Source organism: Betta splendens, chromosome 13, assembly GCF_900634795.4.
Source record: "Betta splendens chromosome 13, fBetSpl5.4, whole genome shotgun sequence".
NCBI classification, from domain to species: domain Eukaryota; kingdom Metazoa; phylum Chordata; class Actinopteri; order Anabantiformes; family Osphronemidae; genus Betta; species Betta splendens.
In genome coordinates, this window is record NC_040893.2 from 4,449,963 (window position 1) to 4,469,379 (window position 19,417).

At 41.9% G+C, this 19,417-nt stretch overlaps 2 protein-coding genes across 3 annotated transcripts; one reads left to right on the top strand and one right to left on the bottom strand.

The window, feature by feature from the left end:
• Window positions 1-445: 445 nt before the first annotated feature.
• tlcd1 (TLC domain containing 1) lies at window positions 446-6,493 on the bottom strand. Its single transcript, XM_029171112.3, has 4 exons — window positions 5,858-6,493; window positions 4,953-5,035; window positions 3,644-3,726; window positions 446-3,200 (listed from the first exon to the last, which is right to left on the bottom strand). Exons 1-4 carry the CDS (start codon window positions 6,061-6,063, stop codon window positions 2,796-2,798), a joined length of 777 nt encoding a protein of 258 aa, XP_029026945.1. The 5' UTR covers window positions 6,064-6,493; the 3' UTR covers window positions 446-2,795.
• Window positions 6,494-6,602: 109 nt separating this feature from the next.
• Window positions 6,603-17,461, top strand: LOC114867929 (cytochrome P450 2F2-like). Of its 2 annotated transcripts, XM_029171107.3 has the most exons (11): window positions 6,603-8,011; window positions 8,473-8,635; window positions 9,267-9,419; window positions 9,512-9,672; window positions 9,846-9,914; window positions 10,061-10,165; window positions 11,213-11,351; window positions 11,477-11,562; window positions 15,603-15,704; window positions 15,923-16,064; window positions 16,150-17,461. In XM_029171107.3, the coding sequence occupies exons 1-11, from the start codon at window positions 7,682-7,684 to the stop codon at window positions 16,335-16,337; spliced, it is 1,638 nt and encodes a 545-aa protein (XP_029026940.1). In that variant the 5' UTR covers window positions 6,603-7,681; the 3' UTR covers window positions 16,338-17,461. The 2 variants fall into 2 exon arrangements, with proteins under 2 accessions (XP_029026940.1, XP_029026941.1); XM_029171108.3 differs by lacking the exon at window positions 15,603-15,704.
• Window positions 17,462-19,417: the final 1,956 nt, after the last annotated feature.

Below are 19,417 nucleotides of genomic sequence, written 5' to 3' on the forward strand. Positions count from 1 at the left end.
AAAATCTGTTTTCACCTCTTTCTTTTCAATCACAGTTTGGTGTTACTTGTATAATATATTTATACGTTTTTCTCTGACCTTCAATACGTCCACATGTACAATATACTGTACAGAGCAATAAACTCCCTAAAAAATTTGCACATTTTCATGGTGTCATAGGATGAGGACCCTCTCAGAAAATCTTCCTGATGATGTCATTGGGAGGGAAGTATATATTCATTTGCATTCAACCCTCAGGAGGCAATTAGAAAATATGGGAAGTTGCCCTTTATACTTGATTGGAAATAATGGACTTTTACTTTTTCATTGTTAAACTGAACTCTCTTGTACAGTATGATAGTTCAAAATCTGACAATACAGGCTTTATGTGGAGCTTTGTGTCATTTGTGTACATGAAGCTGAATACACACTTAGTAGTAGAATGTATACACCACCAACCCTGAACTGTAATTTGATTTTTTTTATTATTTGTGGTTTCACTCAATAATTCAAAGTACAGGGTCCCTAAAAACATTCACTTCAATAAAAGACACATTATACATTATTGTAGCCAGTCAAATGAACTCACTGTATATTTGATTCAAAAACCTTTCCACTGGACTCAGGTTCGACAAAACCAAATACAACTATCACACTGCAGTACATCTATTCTTTCCGCTTTATACATCATGCTTACCTCAACTTTATTTCTACGTATTTTCAAAGGCACTGTGGTAAAGGCACTGTAGCATGGGTGAGGCACATCTCACCTTGGTTTGGAGTTATTGGCATTGCCTCAAATACAATTTACAAAAAACAGTACAGACACGGACAAATTTGACGTTTTCCTAAGTCCACTAAAGGTCTACTGTGTGTACTTTTATTATCCTTTGAAATATATCAAACAGGAATTCACAAACAGGACAAAACATCTTCACGTGAAGTCAACTAATGTTTTTAAAAAGACAGAATCTACACTGCGCTGTAAGTACTATCATACACACGGTGAGGACTCGTCCACATCAAGTGTAACCGCCTGTGATGTAGCATGATTGTGCGGCTTCCTGCTTATTGTAAGAGGCTCCTCATGCTCACTTCCTGAAGAGCAAACTGATGACACTGATAAATGGGCAGGAGGATTCAGCTTCATTTTCAGTTGGATTAAACGCCAACACGTTTTACATTGAGACTACAAATTGTCCTGCAGTGCGTTATCAGTTCATTTGGTGCTAAACAACATTATGGACCACTTAAATCAAAGCCTGGTAACTCTTCAGCCACAAATAGCTTCATACAGAGTACCCTATGTACACACATACTGTAGTAGCAAAAGGTGAGTCTGTTGGCAAGGAAACACAAAGAAAACATCAGCTAGTGGATCATCCAAGCACTGGGGAGAGGAAAATGGGCAGGGCAGAAATGTTTCCCACGGCAAAACACTCCCAGTGGATTTCTTGGACTTCTTACCAACAGTAAAAATGTGGCAAAGCTGCCACTGTAACTTGTAATTAGTACAGGTTGAGTTCAATATGCAACGGCAAACATACACATGTCACTTGGCTGTTAATGTCACAGAATATTGAAGTTCAATATATAATGAACAGATATTTTGACTCCAGCTCTACAGTAACACTGTAAAAACATTCCTCCCCATTAGTACACATTAGTAGTGTTGTTCAGTAAACAATTGCTTGACTTGTAGTATGATGATATTAAATCATTTTTATCTAATCCATCCAAAAATAGTAGCACGTAAAAAACAATTCAACAAGGGCTTCAAATACTGCTGTTGTGCCGTGTGCCGGCTTGGTAACACCAAGTATAATGTTAAATGAGCACAACCTTGTCTCAATCTGTTGATTCATCTGTTGGGAATTTTGTCAGTGTCAGACGCCAGCAGGCTAACTTAGGTTTCCATTAAAACAAGCAACATGGATGTTTTCATTGTTCGACAAAGAAAAGCTTTTTTTCTCAGTTGTTCTGTTTTTGGATTGGCATGAAAGTGGCATAAAACATTTATACCATTATCTTCACATGGTACAGATTTTTTTTAAATATGCTGAAACAAGGGCAACTAAACCAGGTTCCAGAGAGCCTGAATAACCTGGAGCAGGCGTGTTCAGTGAATCAGAAGCTGGAAGGGCAGCGCTACTTGGAAAACAAGGAATGTGACAGTTGAGGACAAGGTGCTAGCTACCGCTGTGCTAGGAGTTCTTTAACTGACAGAATTGAGGGTTTAAAGGCACAATGTGCAAGATTTAGAGGCATTTATTTGTAGGAATAGCATATTGTATGCATATACGTGTGTGTTGTGAGCAGTGCTTAGTCACCTAACATTGGCATAGAGGAAGCCTTTATTTACATGGGAAGCCATGTTGCATAGCACAGAATGGACACACCAACCGCTAGCTGCAACTTTTGGTTTGACTGTGGTGACACTTTTCACTCTGTAAGTATGACATGTTTGTTTATGTTTAATATACTATATACTGAGTAGGTTGACACACTTCAGGAACACTAAAAATTCTGCAACCTCGCCGCTAGATGTCGCTAAATCTTCCACATTCTAGACACCCTTCCTACACTGTACAGTAATCACTGCAGTGCTGGACTTGACTTTAGTTTTCCTGCAAATTCGAATTGTTATATTTCAAAAACCAGCACCTGCACCTTGCTTCACCTCAAGTGTTCGGAGGGGGTGTTGTTCTTTGGCAGTAAGACACAACAAGGGAACCTGTCATGATGAGGAATGGTGAACAAAACATGTAAACTCCCTCCCTAAATAAATACCTAAGTAGTCTTGTAAACCTCCCAAGTCAGTCGTTGAGAAACTTTTTAGAGTTGTTATTATGCAATCCGTTCTGTCCCATGTGACTCCTAGTCCGGGGAAAAAAGTCTGCACGCAGGAGGCGGTAGAAATAAATAAGAATCATGATGTTCATCACCATTATGCTGGCCAAAAAGTAAGCAGCGCGGTCCAACCAGGAGTAGTTGCTGATGATGAACCAGGTGAGGTAGAACTGTGTGCTCAGACGAAACGTGACGTAGGTGAAGAGGTTGACAAGCTTGTTGACGTGGTACACGGACGAGGACTGGGCGCCTGCCAGTTTGAGCATCAGCCTCAGGTGCAGGGTGGCGCTGTTGATCTCTACGAAGAGAGCGATCACTGCTCCGGCTACATACAGGTGAGTGTAGAGGGCATAGAGGAAACACCAGATCACCTATGATGGAGACAGGGACGGACACGCATACAGGAGGCGTTTACACTCAGTTGTATTTTATGAAGCATAATACAGTTATAATAATAATAATAATATAATAATAATAATAATAATAATACGTTATTTTGTTGGAGCATTTATCCATCATGACCCTGATTTACCTCCTTTACCTTATTCCAGCATTGTTAGAAAGCAACAACAGTCTTGATTGGATTCTTTCCACATGATTAAACAGTATCCAGTATAAATAAACACCAACTCTATCATGTGAAACTTTTAACAGAATGTAATCTGAGTAACGCTTACACGTTTTATCTCACTGTCTTCACAGTCACATGACACGTTGCCTGTGCAAATCACCTTGATCTGAACTTAAAGACTATCGTTTTTGAACCAGAACTGCAGCATTTACTCTATAGGTTCCAAAAAAGACGCTGTCTTACCAGTGCATGGTGCAGTAAGAATTCCCAAGCTCCTCTTGCATGTCCTGTTATGATGATATCAGTGGCATCGTGAACAAAGTATCCTGGAGGGAAAGAAACTCAGATGGTGTCTCTGCTGGTGGTACAGTGAGAATTCATCGGGCAAACAATAGATTTGGTTGATCTGGCAGCGCAGCCAGAACAAGCAGGTGACACACAAAAGGAAACTTCATGTGATATTCTACTCGTAAGTCCCATTGTCTTGGAGTCCAATTGTACAGTTCTTAGTAATCCAGCAAACAAAAAGGCAGAAAACCGCATGGAAAATCACCTGCAGCAAACTCAAGCAATGTGCTCAGTGATGATGATTGTTATTAGAATAAACATACAAGCCACCGTGGTGTGTAAATGCCACATTTTATACAGTATAAATGTATTATTTTTAATTTGAACTAGTGTTAAATTGATCAAATTAATTAATCATAAAATTTATGAAATAAATTGTATATTTTTTAATTAGCTCATGCACTTATCATCTATTTTTTTTTTACGAGTGTTTCTGTCTTGTATTATAAAATCTGCCTCTTTTGCTTGTGTTTCACATTGATCTGTATCCAAACACCAGGTTAAACAGGAAGGCACAGTGACTGTTACACAACCACTCACAACCTGTCAGCCACAGAGGTGTGACTCAAACCCAACCGCAATAAATGTTTCACTCAACCAAATAAATGAATCTCAGCAAATTATCTAATCTAAAAAGCATCTTGACTGTTTTTTTACTCTCAACATAAAAAAGTAAACTGTACAAAATCATAGTATAGTTGACTTCATTGCGTCTAACTATTCTGAGCGATACACGCTATTGCACTGTCCAACACTCATCTGGTATCTAGTCTGATCAGATCCAGATTTGTGTCATTGTAACACAGACGTCGCTTGTTACAGTTAAGACCTGTCATATTTTGTGTAGACTTAAACTTGGCCTCCATGACAATAGAAGCAGAGGAGCCGACTAATTATCTGTCTGGAGAATCAGGTAAAAGAGGTTGTGTGTGTGTGTGTGTGTGTGTGTGTGTGTGTGTGTGTGTGTGTGTGTGTGTGTGTGTGTGTGTGTGTGTGTGTGTGTGTGTGCAACTGGAATGTCACACACCTACAGTAACAGCACGAGGCAGGAGGACTCTGCCTAAGGATGCAAACTGAGAAACTGAGCTGCACCTCCTACATGTTTCTACTGTGGAGGTGAAACACCTGCTGCCTAACCATTTGATTGGAAGTTTATTAGCATATTTTTGAGTTCAGAAACATTCACAAAACGCTTTCTACTGACCTGTTGAGACACAGAGGAGCACGTATGATGGGGGTGTGTGGTACGAGTAGATGTTGCTCAGCGTCTCTGGCCAGGCCACTGCACTAGAGAGGGACACACGTTATGGTTAGGTCCCACAGCTCAGTGACCTGCTAACACGTAGACACAGTTCTACACATGGTTTATAGTTGAATAGTATTAAGACATTTTTCTGTACATCATCAAAAATACGTCAACAAACTGATTCGGATATTTTTCGATATTCTTTGCTGGGTTGTTTTACTGTTAAAACAGACAAAGTGAACCTAGCTTTATCTTGCTCTATGTTCCCTCCTTGCTCAAACACAGTATGACAGAACTGATAATAAATGACCTGTGGTCCCTATAATGTAAAGTGACACAGTGTGTCATAACATGCTTGTATTATTTCACAGAAGCTCTTGTTTCCACTAAATTCAGCAGTAGTTCAGTCACAGTGCAGACGGTTTGCTTCCAAGTTGACCTTCACATTAGAAGATGACTCATAACATCCATCCACGCCCCAAAAATAGTTTCTCTATTGCTTTCATAACAATTATTTGGTCAGCAGGTTTTTCCAGTTATCACCAGAACGATTATGAGAGTTAAACCATGTGTTTTCTCTGTGAGATGTGGACGAACAGCACAAGTAAACAGCCCCCACGCTGCCAGGAGACACACACACACACACACACACACACACACACACACACACACACACACACACACACACACTTCCATTTCTCGTTGTCCCTCGATCTGCCTGAACATGCCCGTCTTCCTCTGGCTGCCACAGACTGTCACTGCTGCGCACTCCCCTCCTACACGTTACACATCATGCGCGTTGTGAATAGACAATGGAGTCCCACTGTGGAGAGGCGGACGCTTGGGACGGATGGGGCACTTACCAGGTCAGAGCCCATGTCCCCGTCAGCAGCGAGTGCACCATAGAGACGGAGAGGTTCCTCCACTTCCAGGAGCGGAGGTCGTCCTGCTTCACCACCTTGGGCACGGGCAGCCTCCTCAGCAGCTGGTCGACCACTCTGAAGAGCAGACAGCACACCAGCACTGACGGGCCTGGGTGACTCTTCAGCACGCGCAGCAGGGCCTCCATCCTCCGCTCTCCTCTCCTCCTCGCCGCCGCGCTCCCCTGTCTCTGGGCGGTTGCTCCTTTCTCGCAGCTGCCTGTCTCGGTCCCTTTGGCTTTTCACGCTCCGGTCCAAGTCCCCTGTGCCCGGCGATGGGTGGACAGGCTGAGTACGTGATGGAGGGTTCCCCCCAGAACACGGGCTTCGTGGGGAGAGGAGACGCTGCTGCTGCTGCTGCCGCTGCTGCTGAGATGGGCTCTATATGTACTTCACTCCACCCGCACACAGAGATGATGCTGCAGCCGTTTTCCGTCCCCGTTTTCAGCCTGAAACAGAGCGACGTCGTCGGTGGACATTCCGGCTCATTCCAGCGCGCGCGTCGGTGCTTTTGTCTTCACGCCTTGTTACATTATGTGCCGCCGTTCGCGGCCCGGAGGAGCGACGAAGTGGGAGCGGAGCGGGGAGGGTGGCGCTGTCGTTGCTCCGTCCAAACAGAAAAACAAGGAGGGGCGGGGACGTTCGCTGAAACAGAGAATAAAATCATCGATCTCGGCTCCGGAAGCGGGTCGGACATGACGTGTGGGCTCGCGGATGAAAAAGCCGCGTGGTAGCGTCTCAGCTGTGCGGACACTCACAGATTTATTCCCAGATAATCAAACTCCCCTTAGCGTCAGCACAGTGTGTTTCGGTGTTTTTTTTAATATATGCAACAGCAGAATAAAAAATCTGTTGATGCCAAGCCTGTCTTAATACTACTCAAACTCTTTTACATCGCTTTAAGTGAGAGCAGTTTAACAGTTCTGAATTTAATTTAAGTTAAATAATACACCAGCACACAGTCAGAGCTGGGGTGACTGGTACTGTTGACTACTGGATCACTGTTATAATAAAACACTTGCGTTATCTACAAACCACAGCTGCATTAAGACTTTAGCTAGTGAAATACATGTGCAGATTTCCCTGAGAGCAGAGTTAGATTAGCAGTAGCAGACTAAGTAAATGGACTGTGATTTTGCTTACAGGGGCTTCTGGGAGTTGTAGTCTATGCTGTCAATATGCCAGCAGAGTAGGTTGTAAAGAAGGCTGGAGCAGATGCTCCTCCTATTCCCCTGTGAAAAGGGAAAATCCAGACCCATCCTGAAACTTTTTGCTTTCTTGTGATTTCATTGGTTAATAATAAATTGCTGCAATTTAAATTGACACAAGATTGGACACAGTTACAGCATGGATCTTAGTCAGCCTGGCTACAGTGTTGAAACAAAAGAGTTGTATTTTTCCCCTCTGTTAAAGATAAATTATACAGTATGTAGTTCTCACAATGCAAAGTGCTTTTTATTTGTTATCAAACTCAAAGGCAAAGTCTTCTAATTTGTTGGAACATCACTTCTTTTCCATGCTTTCGGGTCCTTTGCTTTATTCTGCATGCTTCTGAGTTATACTATGGATCCAACCTCCTCTGATTCACTGCCTCTTTCTTCTTCAGAGGGGCAACAGTACCTTACATTGTTCGCAGTGAGGCTGCAGCATTGTGAACAAGACAATCTACCTATTCATAAGTAAAATTGAAATATCTGAAAAAAAGCATAATGGGTTAATCTCCTGAAGATTGGCTTTATCACATAAATATCTACTGTGGTGGAATTTATGAGGAATTGTCTTCATTCTATATTTTTATTTAAGTTATATAATTCTGGACTCCGCTCTAGATCAAAGTGCACCGCCAGAAGAGGTAGGGCTTGCAGCACAGCTTCTCTTAGACAGCCTGTCAGACAATTAGTCTCCTCAGTTAAGTTCAGTCCAGCTCAGTTCACCATGTTTACTGTGTTCCTCCTGCTATGGCTGTGCATTTGGCTGGTCACTTGTCTACTCAAATCCAGGAGGCCGAAGAACTTTCCCCCAGGGCCGCCTGTTCTGCCAGTGCTTGGGAACTTGTTGAGCCTGAACCTAGAGAACCCATTAAAGGACTATGAGAGGGTAAGGAAAACAATAAAACAATATAAAATGTAGCTTTACGAATAAAGTATAACCTAAAATCCTTTGACTACTGTATAAGATCTGTAAAATACACAGGGACTGTTGATAACAGCATTGGTTCTGTTTTGATGTGATTACATAACACGTTATCATTTCCTGTACAGAGTTGACAACCTTGTGTGCTTAGTAGTAGGCTACAGGTTATGCACAGTTTAGTAACATGGACCTGTAGACTGTAGTGTACACAATACCATGATCCTCCTTTCCCTTTTATGATAAACTGTGTGGCTGTAACATTTCAAAAACATGTTAAAAGTGTAGAAACCTGAAGCTGTGTGAAGCAGACCATAAACATACGGACCCTCGGTAACTAGAAAAGCATAGGAGTGTTTGCGTTCATGGCCATTAAACATCTGAAACAAATGCTGATAATGCTGACAAATTCTTTTGTTCTCTCCCAGTTGAGGAAGTCTTATGGAAACATTTACAGCCTCTTCCTTGGTCCCAAACCAGTTGTATTTATAAATGGATTCCATGTCATTAAAGAGGCTCTAGTGACCAAGGCTGGTGATTTTTCTGGACGTCCCCAAGACCTGTTTGTCAATGACGTCACCCAGAGGAAAGGTACATGATACGTGAAACACTGTAGATCTAATATATCTCAGTAAAAATGTAGTAAATGGTTGTGCTGTTGTATAACGCTTTTCTACCTTGCTGGTACTCTAAACACTTCAACACTGCATTCACCCATTCATACACACAAGCCCTCACAGCTGTTACGCAGCTTATGCTAACATCAGGGACAACTGGTGGTTCAGTGTCTTGTCCAAGGACACTGTGGGGGAGCCAAATGGGGGGCGACCACTCTACCCTGTGAGCCACAGCCACCCCTGAACTCCTGTGGTCCCCAGGTTCTGTTTGGGACGCGTTCATTTCACACTCGGAAAATCATAGAGGTCAAAGCAAAGATTCAGCTCGATGTCTAGAATGGCCCAATAAACAATGATCCAGTGGCATTTCCTTAAAATGTTGGTAAAACATCTGGCTCGTTTTACCTTGTCTTTTTCTCTAGGTTTGACTTTGATTTACAGCCTGACAAGGCCATATCTCCATATTCATCAAAGCATTATCGAGTTTAAATGCATGCAGCATGCTGCATGAATCAAACTAAAAATCCAAACTTTTTAGAAAACATTACAGTAGTTCATTCTTAACCCCACATTACGTTAACTTTTTATTTATTTTTTTATTTTAGGATTGATTCTAGCAGATTATAACCCTAATTGGAAAGAACATCGTCGCTTTGCTCTGATGACCCTGAGGAATTTTGGCCTGGGAAAGAATACGATGGAGGAACGGATTCATGGAGAGATAAAACACATCATTAAAACACTGGACAAGAGCATTGGTGGGTTATCATACAGTCGCTTCCTGTCTTTCTTTGTCTTTTTCTTGTGCAATGCTTCTGTTGTGCTGAAGCCTCTTCCATGTCCTTCACAGGTAAAACCCTGAGTCCTCAAGTCATGTTCCATAATGCAGCATCTAACATCATCTGCCAGGTTCTGTTTGGGACACGCTACGAGTATGACGACAAGTTAATCAAAGTGATTGTTCGTTGCTTCACAGAGAATTCAAAGATAGCAAATGGGCCCTGGAGTATGGTAAGTGAATTATGACCCATTTATATTATCTCCACACCTGCATGTTCCATATTTTTGCTGAAGCTCTCAGCCCGGTCTGTGCTGCCTCTTCTTCCTGCCTCTGACAAAGCTCTGTAGAGAACTTTGGAAAATCGTAATGAGATTCTTTGTGCGTCTTTATTTTTGTCTTGCAGCTCTATGACTGTTACCCCATCGTGCGTAAGCTGCCGCTACCTTTTAACAAGGGTTTTAAAAATTTTGAGGTGTGTTCATTTGACTTGGAGAGTCCTTTTTAGTCAGTCACATACTGAAAGTAAAACTAAAAATAAACATTAACTTTAGAATTTACTGAATCTCTCCCTCTTCTCACACATATAACAACCAATGAATGAAACTTGTCTTTTTTCAGATTTGTCAAAATCTTGCACAGAATATAGTGGATGAGCATATGAAAACCAGAGTCCCGGGAGAGCCAAGAGACTTTGTTGACTGTTATCTGGATGAACTGGATAAGGTGTGCGTATGTGTTCATGCATGCACAGTGGATACACTGTAGATACAGTAAAGCTTTGAGGTACTTCTTATTAAAGTTTAAACAGTTTACCAGTGAGTTAGTTCACTACATCTACATTTACTTATTGTAAAATGCAACTAGAGCTAAAAATGTTTTCATTTAAGAAAACTATTGGTAAAATGTACATGAGAAGACCATTAGGCTTTTTTTCACATTGGTGAAAAAGCAGAATTCACTCCCACTGAATACTAGGACAGAGGGAAAGGATAAAGTGCAGAAAACCTTAAAGAAGGCATTTTAAACATATGGTTGTCTAATTTGGGCTTTTGACAAATCCAGAAAAGGGAGTAGAATCAATCAAAGTCCCATTGTCCAATAAAAGCATATCTCATATAGTATAACGAGATAAATTATACTGTAGGACAAAAGGCCTTGTGTCACAACCTCAGTCATTTACATCACTGTTTTGTTCATTTACGGTTTATGTTCTCAGTACTTCCTGTTTCCAGTCACTGTTAGTTTCAGCCAGCTTGACTTCCGGTTTCATTAACTCACCTGCAACCTATCTAGCCATCATCAGCCCAGTACTTAAGCACCACCCTTAGCCTTGTTACCTTGCCAGATTGTCTGCGATCATTCTATGACCAGCATTCCAGTGTTGTCGAGTCTCCAGTTCCAGTGCATGACCCTGTTTGGTAAAACCGTCTTGATTCTAGTCCAGTCTCTGATAGCCCAGTCTAGTGTGTTGGACCTCTGCCTGTTTTTTGACCACGTCTTTGCCTACTCCTTGTCGGACCTTGTTTTTGCCAACCTGTGTATGACCATTGCCTGCCTGAATATGTTCTTATTAAAACACTTGTTTATCCAAGCGACGATGTGCATTTGGGTCCTTCCACCATTGTGCCTATGTGACACCTTGTAAAACTCTGGTTCCTTCTGTATGTCCTTGATAATTCCACTATCCACGTCTATACATGGGTGAGGGATGCATTGACGTCAACATAGCATCTCACACTTGTCTGAAAGTAATCTTTATCTACTTTTTAGAGAGGCAGTGATGGTTCCCTATTATCAGAAAATCGACTTGTCTTTAACGCTCTTGATCTTCACTTTGCTGGGACTGACACTACCTCCAACACGCTGCTTACTGGCTTCCTTTACCTCACTACCTACCCACACATACAAGGTCTGTGAATAAGGCTTTTAGATGTTCTTTCTATTTGAAGTCTATGGATGGGAACTTGTAATCAAGTAACTACAGTATATGGTGTTACCTTCCTCCTGCATCCTAATGTCTTCTGTAACTCCCAGAGCGCTGTCAGCGGGAGATAGACCAGGTGTTGAAAGGGAAGGATCTGGTCAGCTTTGATGACAGACACAACATGCCCTACATGCAGGTACAGTACATGGTCAGACAGATGCACGAGATAAGTATACAAAGCATATTTGTAGTATATTAGAAATTGATATAGGAAAATAAGCAATCAAAATGTCAGTTACGATATTATGTATATTTTTAATATATGTCATATATTGTGTAAAAGTTAAAACTATCTGTAACTCTATACTATATACACTCTATTCTCACCCTCCGCGGGTGGTCTCATCCACTTTCCAAGCTCGGGTCCTCTACCAGAGGCCAGGGAGCTTGAGGGTTCTGCGCAGTATCCTTGCTGTTCCTAGGACTGCACTTTTCTGGACTGAGACTGGCTACATGCAAAGAATGTGCGGTGAATGGGAACGGAGAAACCCACATTCAAGGCTGACGGCGAAGCAACTAGTAGCTGTGTAGTGTTCCAACATCCACAAACGGCAACTGCTATCACAACTTGAGATTGACGAGATACAACACAAATGCTACGGCAAGGGGGAGCCAGGACGCCAGGTCAGAGGGGAGGTTTCACCATCTCCCCAACCGGAAATTGGGTACGAAGCCCCAATAAGCACAGATACGCTGAGCAAGGCAGCGACTGACCTGAAAGATAAGATCATGGCGAGATTGAACAGGCAACCCCGAACCCCACTACAACGGCTAAGTGAAGTACCATCAGAAAGTCTCATGGAAGATGTGAATGCAGCATTGAGAGCGATCCCTACCACAACAATCACAGAAGCCAATGAGCTGATATACGCTTCAGCATCAGTGATCCTAGAGGTGCTTGGCTATAAGAGCAACCATGGGAGCCATGAGAAACAATACCCACCATGGAAACGAAGGTTGGAGGCAAAAATCAAGGCAGCTCGGAGGGAAGTGAGCCAAATGACAGAGGCCCAGATAGGTGCAATGAAAAGACCAATGCCTAAGAGGTACAGCCAGATGACCATACCTGAAGCACTGGCCAGCCGCCTAAAGAGATACACCAGAGATAACGAAGCCAGATGAATAAACCGGCTGTCCGCAACACAATCTGCGAAAGTATACTCTCAATGGCAGGGTAATAACAACAGAGCAGACCCACCAAGGCTGGAAACTGAACAGTACTGGAAGGGTATATGGGAAAGGGAGGCATCACACAACAGTGATGCACAGTGGCTGGTGGATCTGAGGGAAGACCACAGCAACCTCCCTGAACAGAATCCAGTGACTATCACAGTGGCAGACATCCAACATAGAGTCTCAGGTATGAAAAACTGGACAGCACCTGGCCCTGACATGATCCACGCCTACTGGCTAAAGAAGCTCACTGCAATCCATGAGCGCCTGGCAGCACAAATGAACCAGCTGCTAAGGGATGGGACTCACCCTGAATGGATAACTGAAGGGCGAACGATCCTGATAATGAAGGATCCCTCAAAGGGCACAGTCCCATCCAACTACCGGCCAATAACCTGTCTCTCCACAACATGGAAGCTCATGTCAGGCATCATTGCAGCTAAGATAAGTGGGCACATGAGTCAATACATGAGCGAAGCACAGAAGGGCATTGGTAAGGATACCAGAGGAGCCAAACACCAACTCCTGGTAGAACAGAACAGTCCGCCCAAGACTGCAGAATGCGACACACCAACCTGTGCACAGCCCTGGATCGACTACAAGAAAGCCTATGACTCAATGCCACACACATGGATCACTGAATGCTTGGAAGCTGTACAACATCCAACAGAACTCTAAGGGCCTTCATTGCAAACTCGATGAGGTTGTGGAGAACCACCCTTGAAGCAATGGGAAGCCACTTGCCCAAGTATCCATCAAATGTGGCATATACCAAGGAGATGCACTGTCCCCACTGCTGTTCTGCATAGGTCTGAACCCCCTCAGCCAAATAATAAACAAGACTGGCTATGGATACCGACTCCGGAACGGGGCCACCATAAGTCACCTCCTCTACATGGATGACATCAAGCTGTACGCCAAGAGTGAGCGAGACATCGACTCGCTGATCCACACCACCAGAATCTACAGCTCGGACATCGGGATGTCATTCGGACTCGAGAAATGTGGGAGGATGGTGACAAAGAGAGGCAAGGTAATCCACACATAAGGGGTCTCACTCCCAGAAGGAAGAATAGCAGACATTGAGGACAATTACAAGTACCTTGGAATACCACAGGCAAACGGCAACCTTGAACAGGCAACAAGGAATACGGCTACAGCCAAATACCTCCAACGAGTAAGGCAAGTCCTAAGAAGCCAGCTCATGGCAAGAAACAAATCCCGGGCAATAAACAGCTACGCTCTGCCAGTGATCAGATACCCTGCGGGAATAATAAGGTGGCCAAAGGAAGAGATACAGACCACAGATGTTAAGACACAAAAGCTCCTCACCATGCATGGAGGGTTCCACCCCAAATCCAGCACCCTGAGACTGTACGCTAGCTGCAAGGAAGGAGGCTGAGGACTAGTGAGCGTGAGAGCCACTATCCAGGATGAAACAATCCAAGACCCATAAGTACATCAAGGATAAGGCCCCCGACAGATGACGTGCTGAGTGAATGTCTCAGGCAGTGGAGAACAGAGGATGAGATGCTGGAAGAGGGACCATCATGGGAGGACAAGCCCTTACACGGGATGTACCACCGGAACATAACTGAAGTGGCTGATCTCAACAAATCCTACCAATGGCTTGAAAGGGCTGGGCTGAAGGACAGCACAGAGGCACTCATCCTGGCTGCACAGGAGCAGGCCCCTGAGCACCAGAGCCATAGAGGCCCAGATCTACCACACCAGACAAGACCCCAAGGTGTAGACTGTGCAAAGAGGCCCCAGAGACGGTCCAGCACATAACTGCAGGGTGTAAGATGCTGGCAGGCAAAGCATACATGGAAAGCCATAACCAAGTGGCTGGCATAGTATACAGGAACATCTGCGCGGAGTATGGACTGGAAACCCCAAGGTCAAAGTGGGAAACACCTCCCAAGGTGGTAGAGAACGAGCGAGCCAAGATCCTGTGGGACTTCCAGATCCAGACTGACAGAATGGTAATGGCGAACCAACCAGACATTGTGGTGGTGGATAAAGAGCAGAGGAAAGCCGTAGTGGTGGATGTGGCAATACCAAGCGATGGCAACATCAGGAAAAAGGAACATGAGAAACTAGAGAAATACCAAGGGCTCAGAGAAGAACTGGAGAAGGCTTGGAAGGTGAAGGCCACAGTGGTGCCTGTGGTGATCGGAGCACTAGGGGCTGTGACCCCCAAACTGGAGGAGTGGCTAAGACAGATCCCTGGAAAAACATCCGAAATCTCAGTCCAGAAAAGTGCAGTCCTAGGAACAGCAAGGATACTGCGCAGAACCCTCAAGCTCCCTGGCCCGATACGGGCCAGGGAGGACCCGAGCCAGAGGACCCGAGCTTGGAAAGTGGATGAGACCACCCGCGGAGGGGGAGAGAGAGAGAGGAGAGATAGAGAGAGAGAGAGAGAGATATAGAAGAGAGAGAGAGAGAGGATATGAGAGTACAGAGAGAGAGAGTAGAGAGAAGAGAGAAGAGAGAAGAGAGATATATATATATATATATATAGATATATATATATATATATATATATATATATATATACATACATACTACATACATACATACATACATACATACATACATACATACACATACATACATACATACATACACACTCTTTCTATATATATATGTATATGTATATATATACATATATATACGTGTATATACACGTATATATATAGATATATATATATATATATATATATATATATATATATATATATATATATATATAATATGTATGTTTTTAATTAGAATAGAAAGCTTCAAATTGAGCATTTTTTACAGTGTACAAATCTATTCAAAATAATTAGGATGTCTGATAAAGTTTGTCTGGACTACTGTAGTCTTTAACATTCATTCAGCTTTAATTAATAACTTTATTTGTTGTATTATTTGTTCTTGTGAAATGCGTTATACTTTTTTCATTTTTACTCAGTTATGAAATGTTGTTGAATCCTTTTTAAAAACTGACTTATCCAGGCTGTGATCCATGAGGTGCAGAGAGTAGCCAACACTGTTCCACTTAGTGTCTTTCACTGCACAACCAAAGACACAGAGCTGATGGGATATTCCATTCCCAAGGTGAGAAGAAGGTTTGGAAAAATCAAGACAACACAAGTGTTTTTGTAAAGAAACCTCAGTTCTGTGTAGTTTAGTATGAAGACAGTAACTGTTACAAGTGTCACAAGCAAAGGGCAGGTGAAATCTAAAAAAACTTGTGGTCAATTTAGCAAATTGTCAGGAAGCTATTATCAATGAAGGATAAATGGAGTTACATGTGTACAAAATGTTCTTTTCAGGGTACAATGATTATTCCTAATCTCACATCAGTGCTGAATGAAGAAGGACAATGGAAATTTCCACATGAATTCAACCCTGAAAACTTCATTGGTGACCAGGGAGACTTTGTTAAGCCTGAGGCTTTCATGCCTTTCTCTACGGGTATAGGAACATAAACATCGTTGTAGTTATATACAGATTGTTTGGTCAAACAACTGTAGATAATTAAGGCCTTTCTATGTGTCAGGTCCTCGTATGTGTCTGGGAGAGGGTCTGGCTCGTATGGAACTCTTCCTTATCATGGTGACCCTTCTGAGAAAGTTCAAGTTCATCTGGCCTGAGGATGCTGGAGATCCAGACTACACCCCATTGTATGGGGTCACTCTAACTCCCAAACCGTACCGCATGAAGATCCAACTCAGGGAGACGCAGTGAGATGATGTGTGGATGGACACAGAGGGTCCTGAGAACAACTGAACCACAGAACAAGCCAAACATACTGTACCGTAGCTTTGCAAGAAACTGCCTGCAGTTACAGTACTCTGTTACACACCTTTCATCACAAAAACACCTCTGAATCTGTTCTTCTGTCCTGTGCTGTTTGAAGAGAAACTTCAGCATTAACCATTCCAGCAAAATTACATCATGACCCACTGATTCCAGCAGTCATTGATAATTCATTACTTTATGTTATAAAAAGTATACTCATAATAGGTTAAAGCTGCTTTGAACAAGGAACATTTTTTTTGTTCTGTCCACCAGTTTAAACAAGCAGCATGTATTAGGCTGAATGCTGTATTGTGATGGACAGTTTTGTTGGAGTATATAAGAAATATATATATACTCTTATAGCCCCGTTTCCCAGGTCCTTTAGGCAGACAGACACTCCCAACCACCAGGCACCCCCCCACCACCGTGCCAGACACAGCATAGCACTCTGATATCCTAGAGGACAATTCAATGCCGAAGTATTTAATGTTCCCCAAAGTAGAGTGTGGTAGAAGATATGTTATTCACCTTCAAGGTTAAGTGGTAACACTATAGGTTTTGTCCAGTTAACAGAGTATTCTGAAGTTCCTGAGAATCATCTATGAGGCTGATAGTTGTAGGAAGAGACCTCTGTGGCTCCAGGAGAAACAGTAACACATCGTCAGCATATAAACATATTTTATGATTTACTGATTTAGTGTAATTCCTTCATGCTGTCTTATTGCTGCGGCTAGAGGTAAATATTGCAAACAGTGATGGCAAAAAGTGGGCAGCCCTGTCTGGTCCCTCTATGCAGATTACACCTTCATGAGGTCTGGTTATTTGTTCTGACTGCAGCGTTTGCTGAGCTGTATAGTATTTGGATCCAGTCTATGAATGATTTCCCAATGCCGAATTTATGCAAAGTGGCTAAAAGAAACTTCCAGTTTACTCTATCGAGAGCTTTTTCTGCATCTAAGGAGATGATGGCTGACTCTAGTTTTTGTGTGGTGACATAATAAATTAAATTGATTAATCTGTTCATATTGTTTGTTGACTGTCTACCTTTAATAAAGCCTGTTTGATCAGAGTGAATTATATATGGAACGATTTTTTCTAATCTTCTAGTTGTAGGAGACTATTTTTAAATCTACATTTATTATTTATATTGGTCTGTAACTTGATGGAAGCGTAAGGTCTTTTCCTGGTTTTTGGGGCAGGCTTATGAAGGCTGAATTCATTCAACTTCAACTGCCATTTTGTAAAAGCTTTTATTTTTAAAAGTCACCACGATTGCTAAACTTGCTGATTCATTAGGAATCCATCTTTCATGATTTCAATATAAATACTGTATTCCTTAAATGTTACTTCAGTCTTCTTTATTTTGAAAACTATTTATTTTTGCTCGTTCTGTACACATTAATCTCTTTAAATCATCTCTACTGTATTTCTCTTAAATTAGATTTTACCATTTGAAGTCTGGGAATACTGTACATTCAGCATTGCAGTAGTGCAACTTTCTTCAGGAAATGCTTCATCCATACTGTAGTTTCATATAATGATCAACTATTTGAAATGGCAGAAGACTCCATTCCATCAGATGGCAGCAAAGCCGTGTGTGAAGGTGAAGCTATTTACACAAGTTGTTTTCTGTTGCACTTTCTTTATTAAACCACTTAGAGGCAGCTAAAACCTGCAGGAAAAGTCTCTGTTGGAAAGATTGTTGAGCTGTGCCTAAAACCTCCGTGTTATATGACTTTTACAAAGTAGCTTTGACGTCAGCACAGTTCCTTCCAGTAATTATTCAAAATAAATTTAATTACATGTGTATTTGCGAGGGTGTGTTATTAGTAATGTGTTGTTTAATTCCAGGATCTATCAAATGCTCATTTACCCAAAGGAAGAAACTTGAACCAAGGAAGGTGAAGCATATAATTAATCTACTTCTATCCTTTGAATACAGGGCTCTCTGCGACAAAGCACCCTGTAGTTAGACAGAGAAATCTAACTTAATAGTCTGTTTCCTGGTTTCTTCACTGTGGCTATTTTGTAGCAGTGTGAGTAAATGAGAATACGGATGTCACCAATAAAATGTGCAACTTGTCAGTTTCCAAAGAAAAAAAAATACTACATGACAGTAAGTGACAAAAATAGATATATATCAATGTGCTTTTCAAGTAGCAGACATTTAGACATCAATGATTTAGTTTTTCACGCTCCTTAATTTTATTGTTCTCCTACAGTATAGCTCTTGTCCTGTGTCATTATCATTGATAATCATGTGTTATATAATAATAACAATCCAAACTAAAATGTTCCATGGAAAACCTTTAAATTGAAGGAAAACAGTTTAAAGATTACTATAATTAAACAACCTCACCCACAACTTCCTGTCATGTGTCTCTTCAAATTCTTAGAAACAGGTTCATAACTGAGGTTTAGCATCAGTTTCGCTGTTTCAGTTTCACACTGAATTCCTAAACACATACTCATGAGACAGGCCCGCAGCTGATAAAAGACAGCACAAAGACAAACATGTCACTTAGCTGGTTAAGCAGTCATGGTTTTTGTAGGTCCTTTGTTAAGAGATTCAGCTAAAAAGAAATGGTACTGTAGATGTATTAGAAAATAAATGGTGCTGTAGTCATGTCCTGCACCACAACTCAGAGCAGGAGTTCTCACAGCACAAAGCATGTATTATCTAGATCTTTGTGAAGAGGAGGGGAAGCAGTGATAATGCAGTTCCCTTCCAGCTTATCCCAGACAAGGTGAAGGCCCTTTATAATCAGCAGGTATCTGGATGAAAGGCTGCAATATGTGAAGTCCAAGCTCAACACACTAATCATATCTGTCTTACTGTCTTTCCTTACAGTCTCACTGTCTCCCTCACAGTTTTCAGTTCACCAGATTTCTTTCATTGTTTGTAATAAGAGGATTTCTACTATTCTGTCCCTGCCTTTCAGTCAACAGTTATATTGATATTTGGTGTCTTTTAAATATAGTTATAGTTTAGTTACTGGTTCCCAGTAAAAAATTAGGAGATTTAC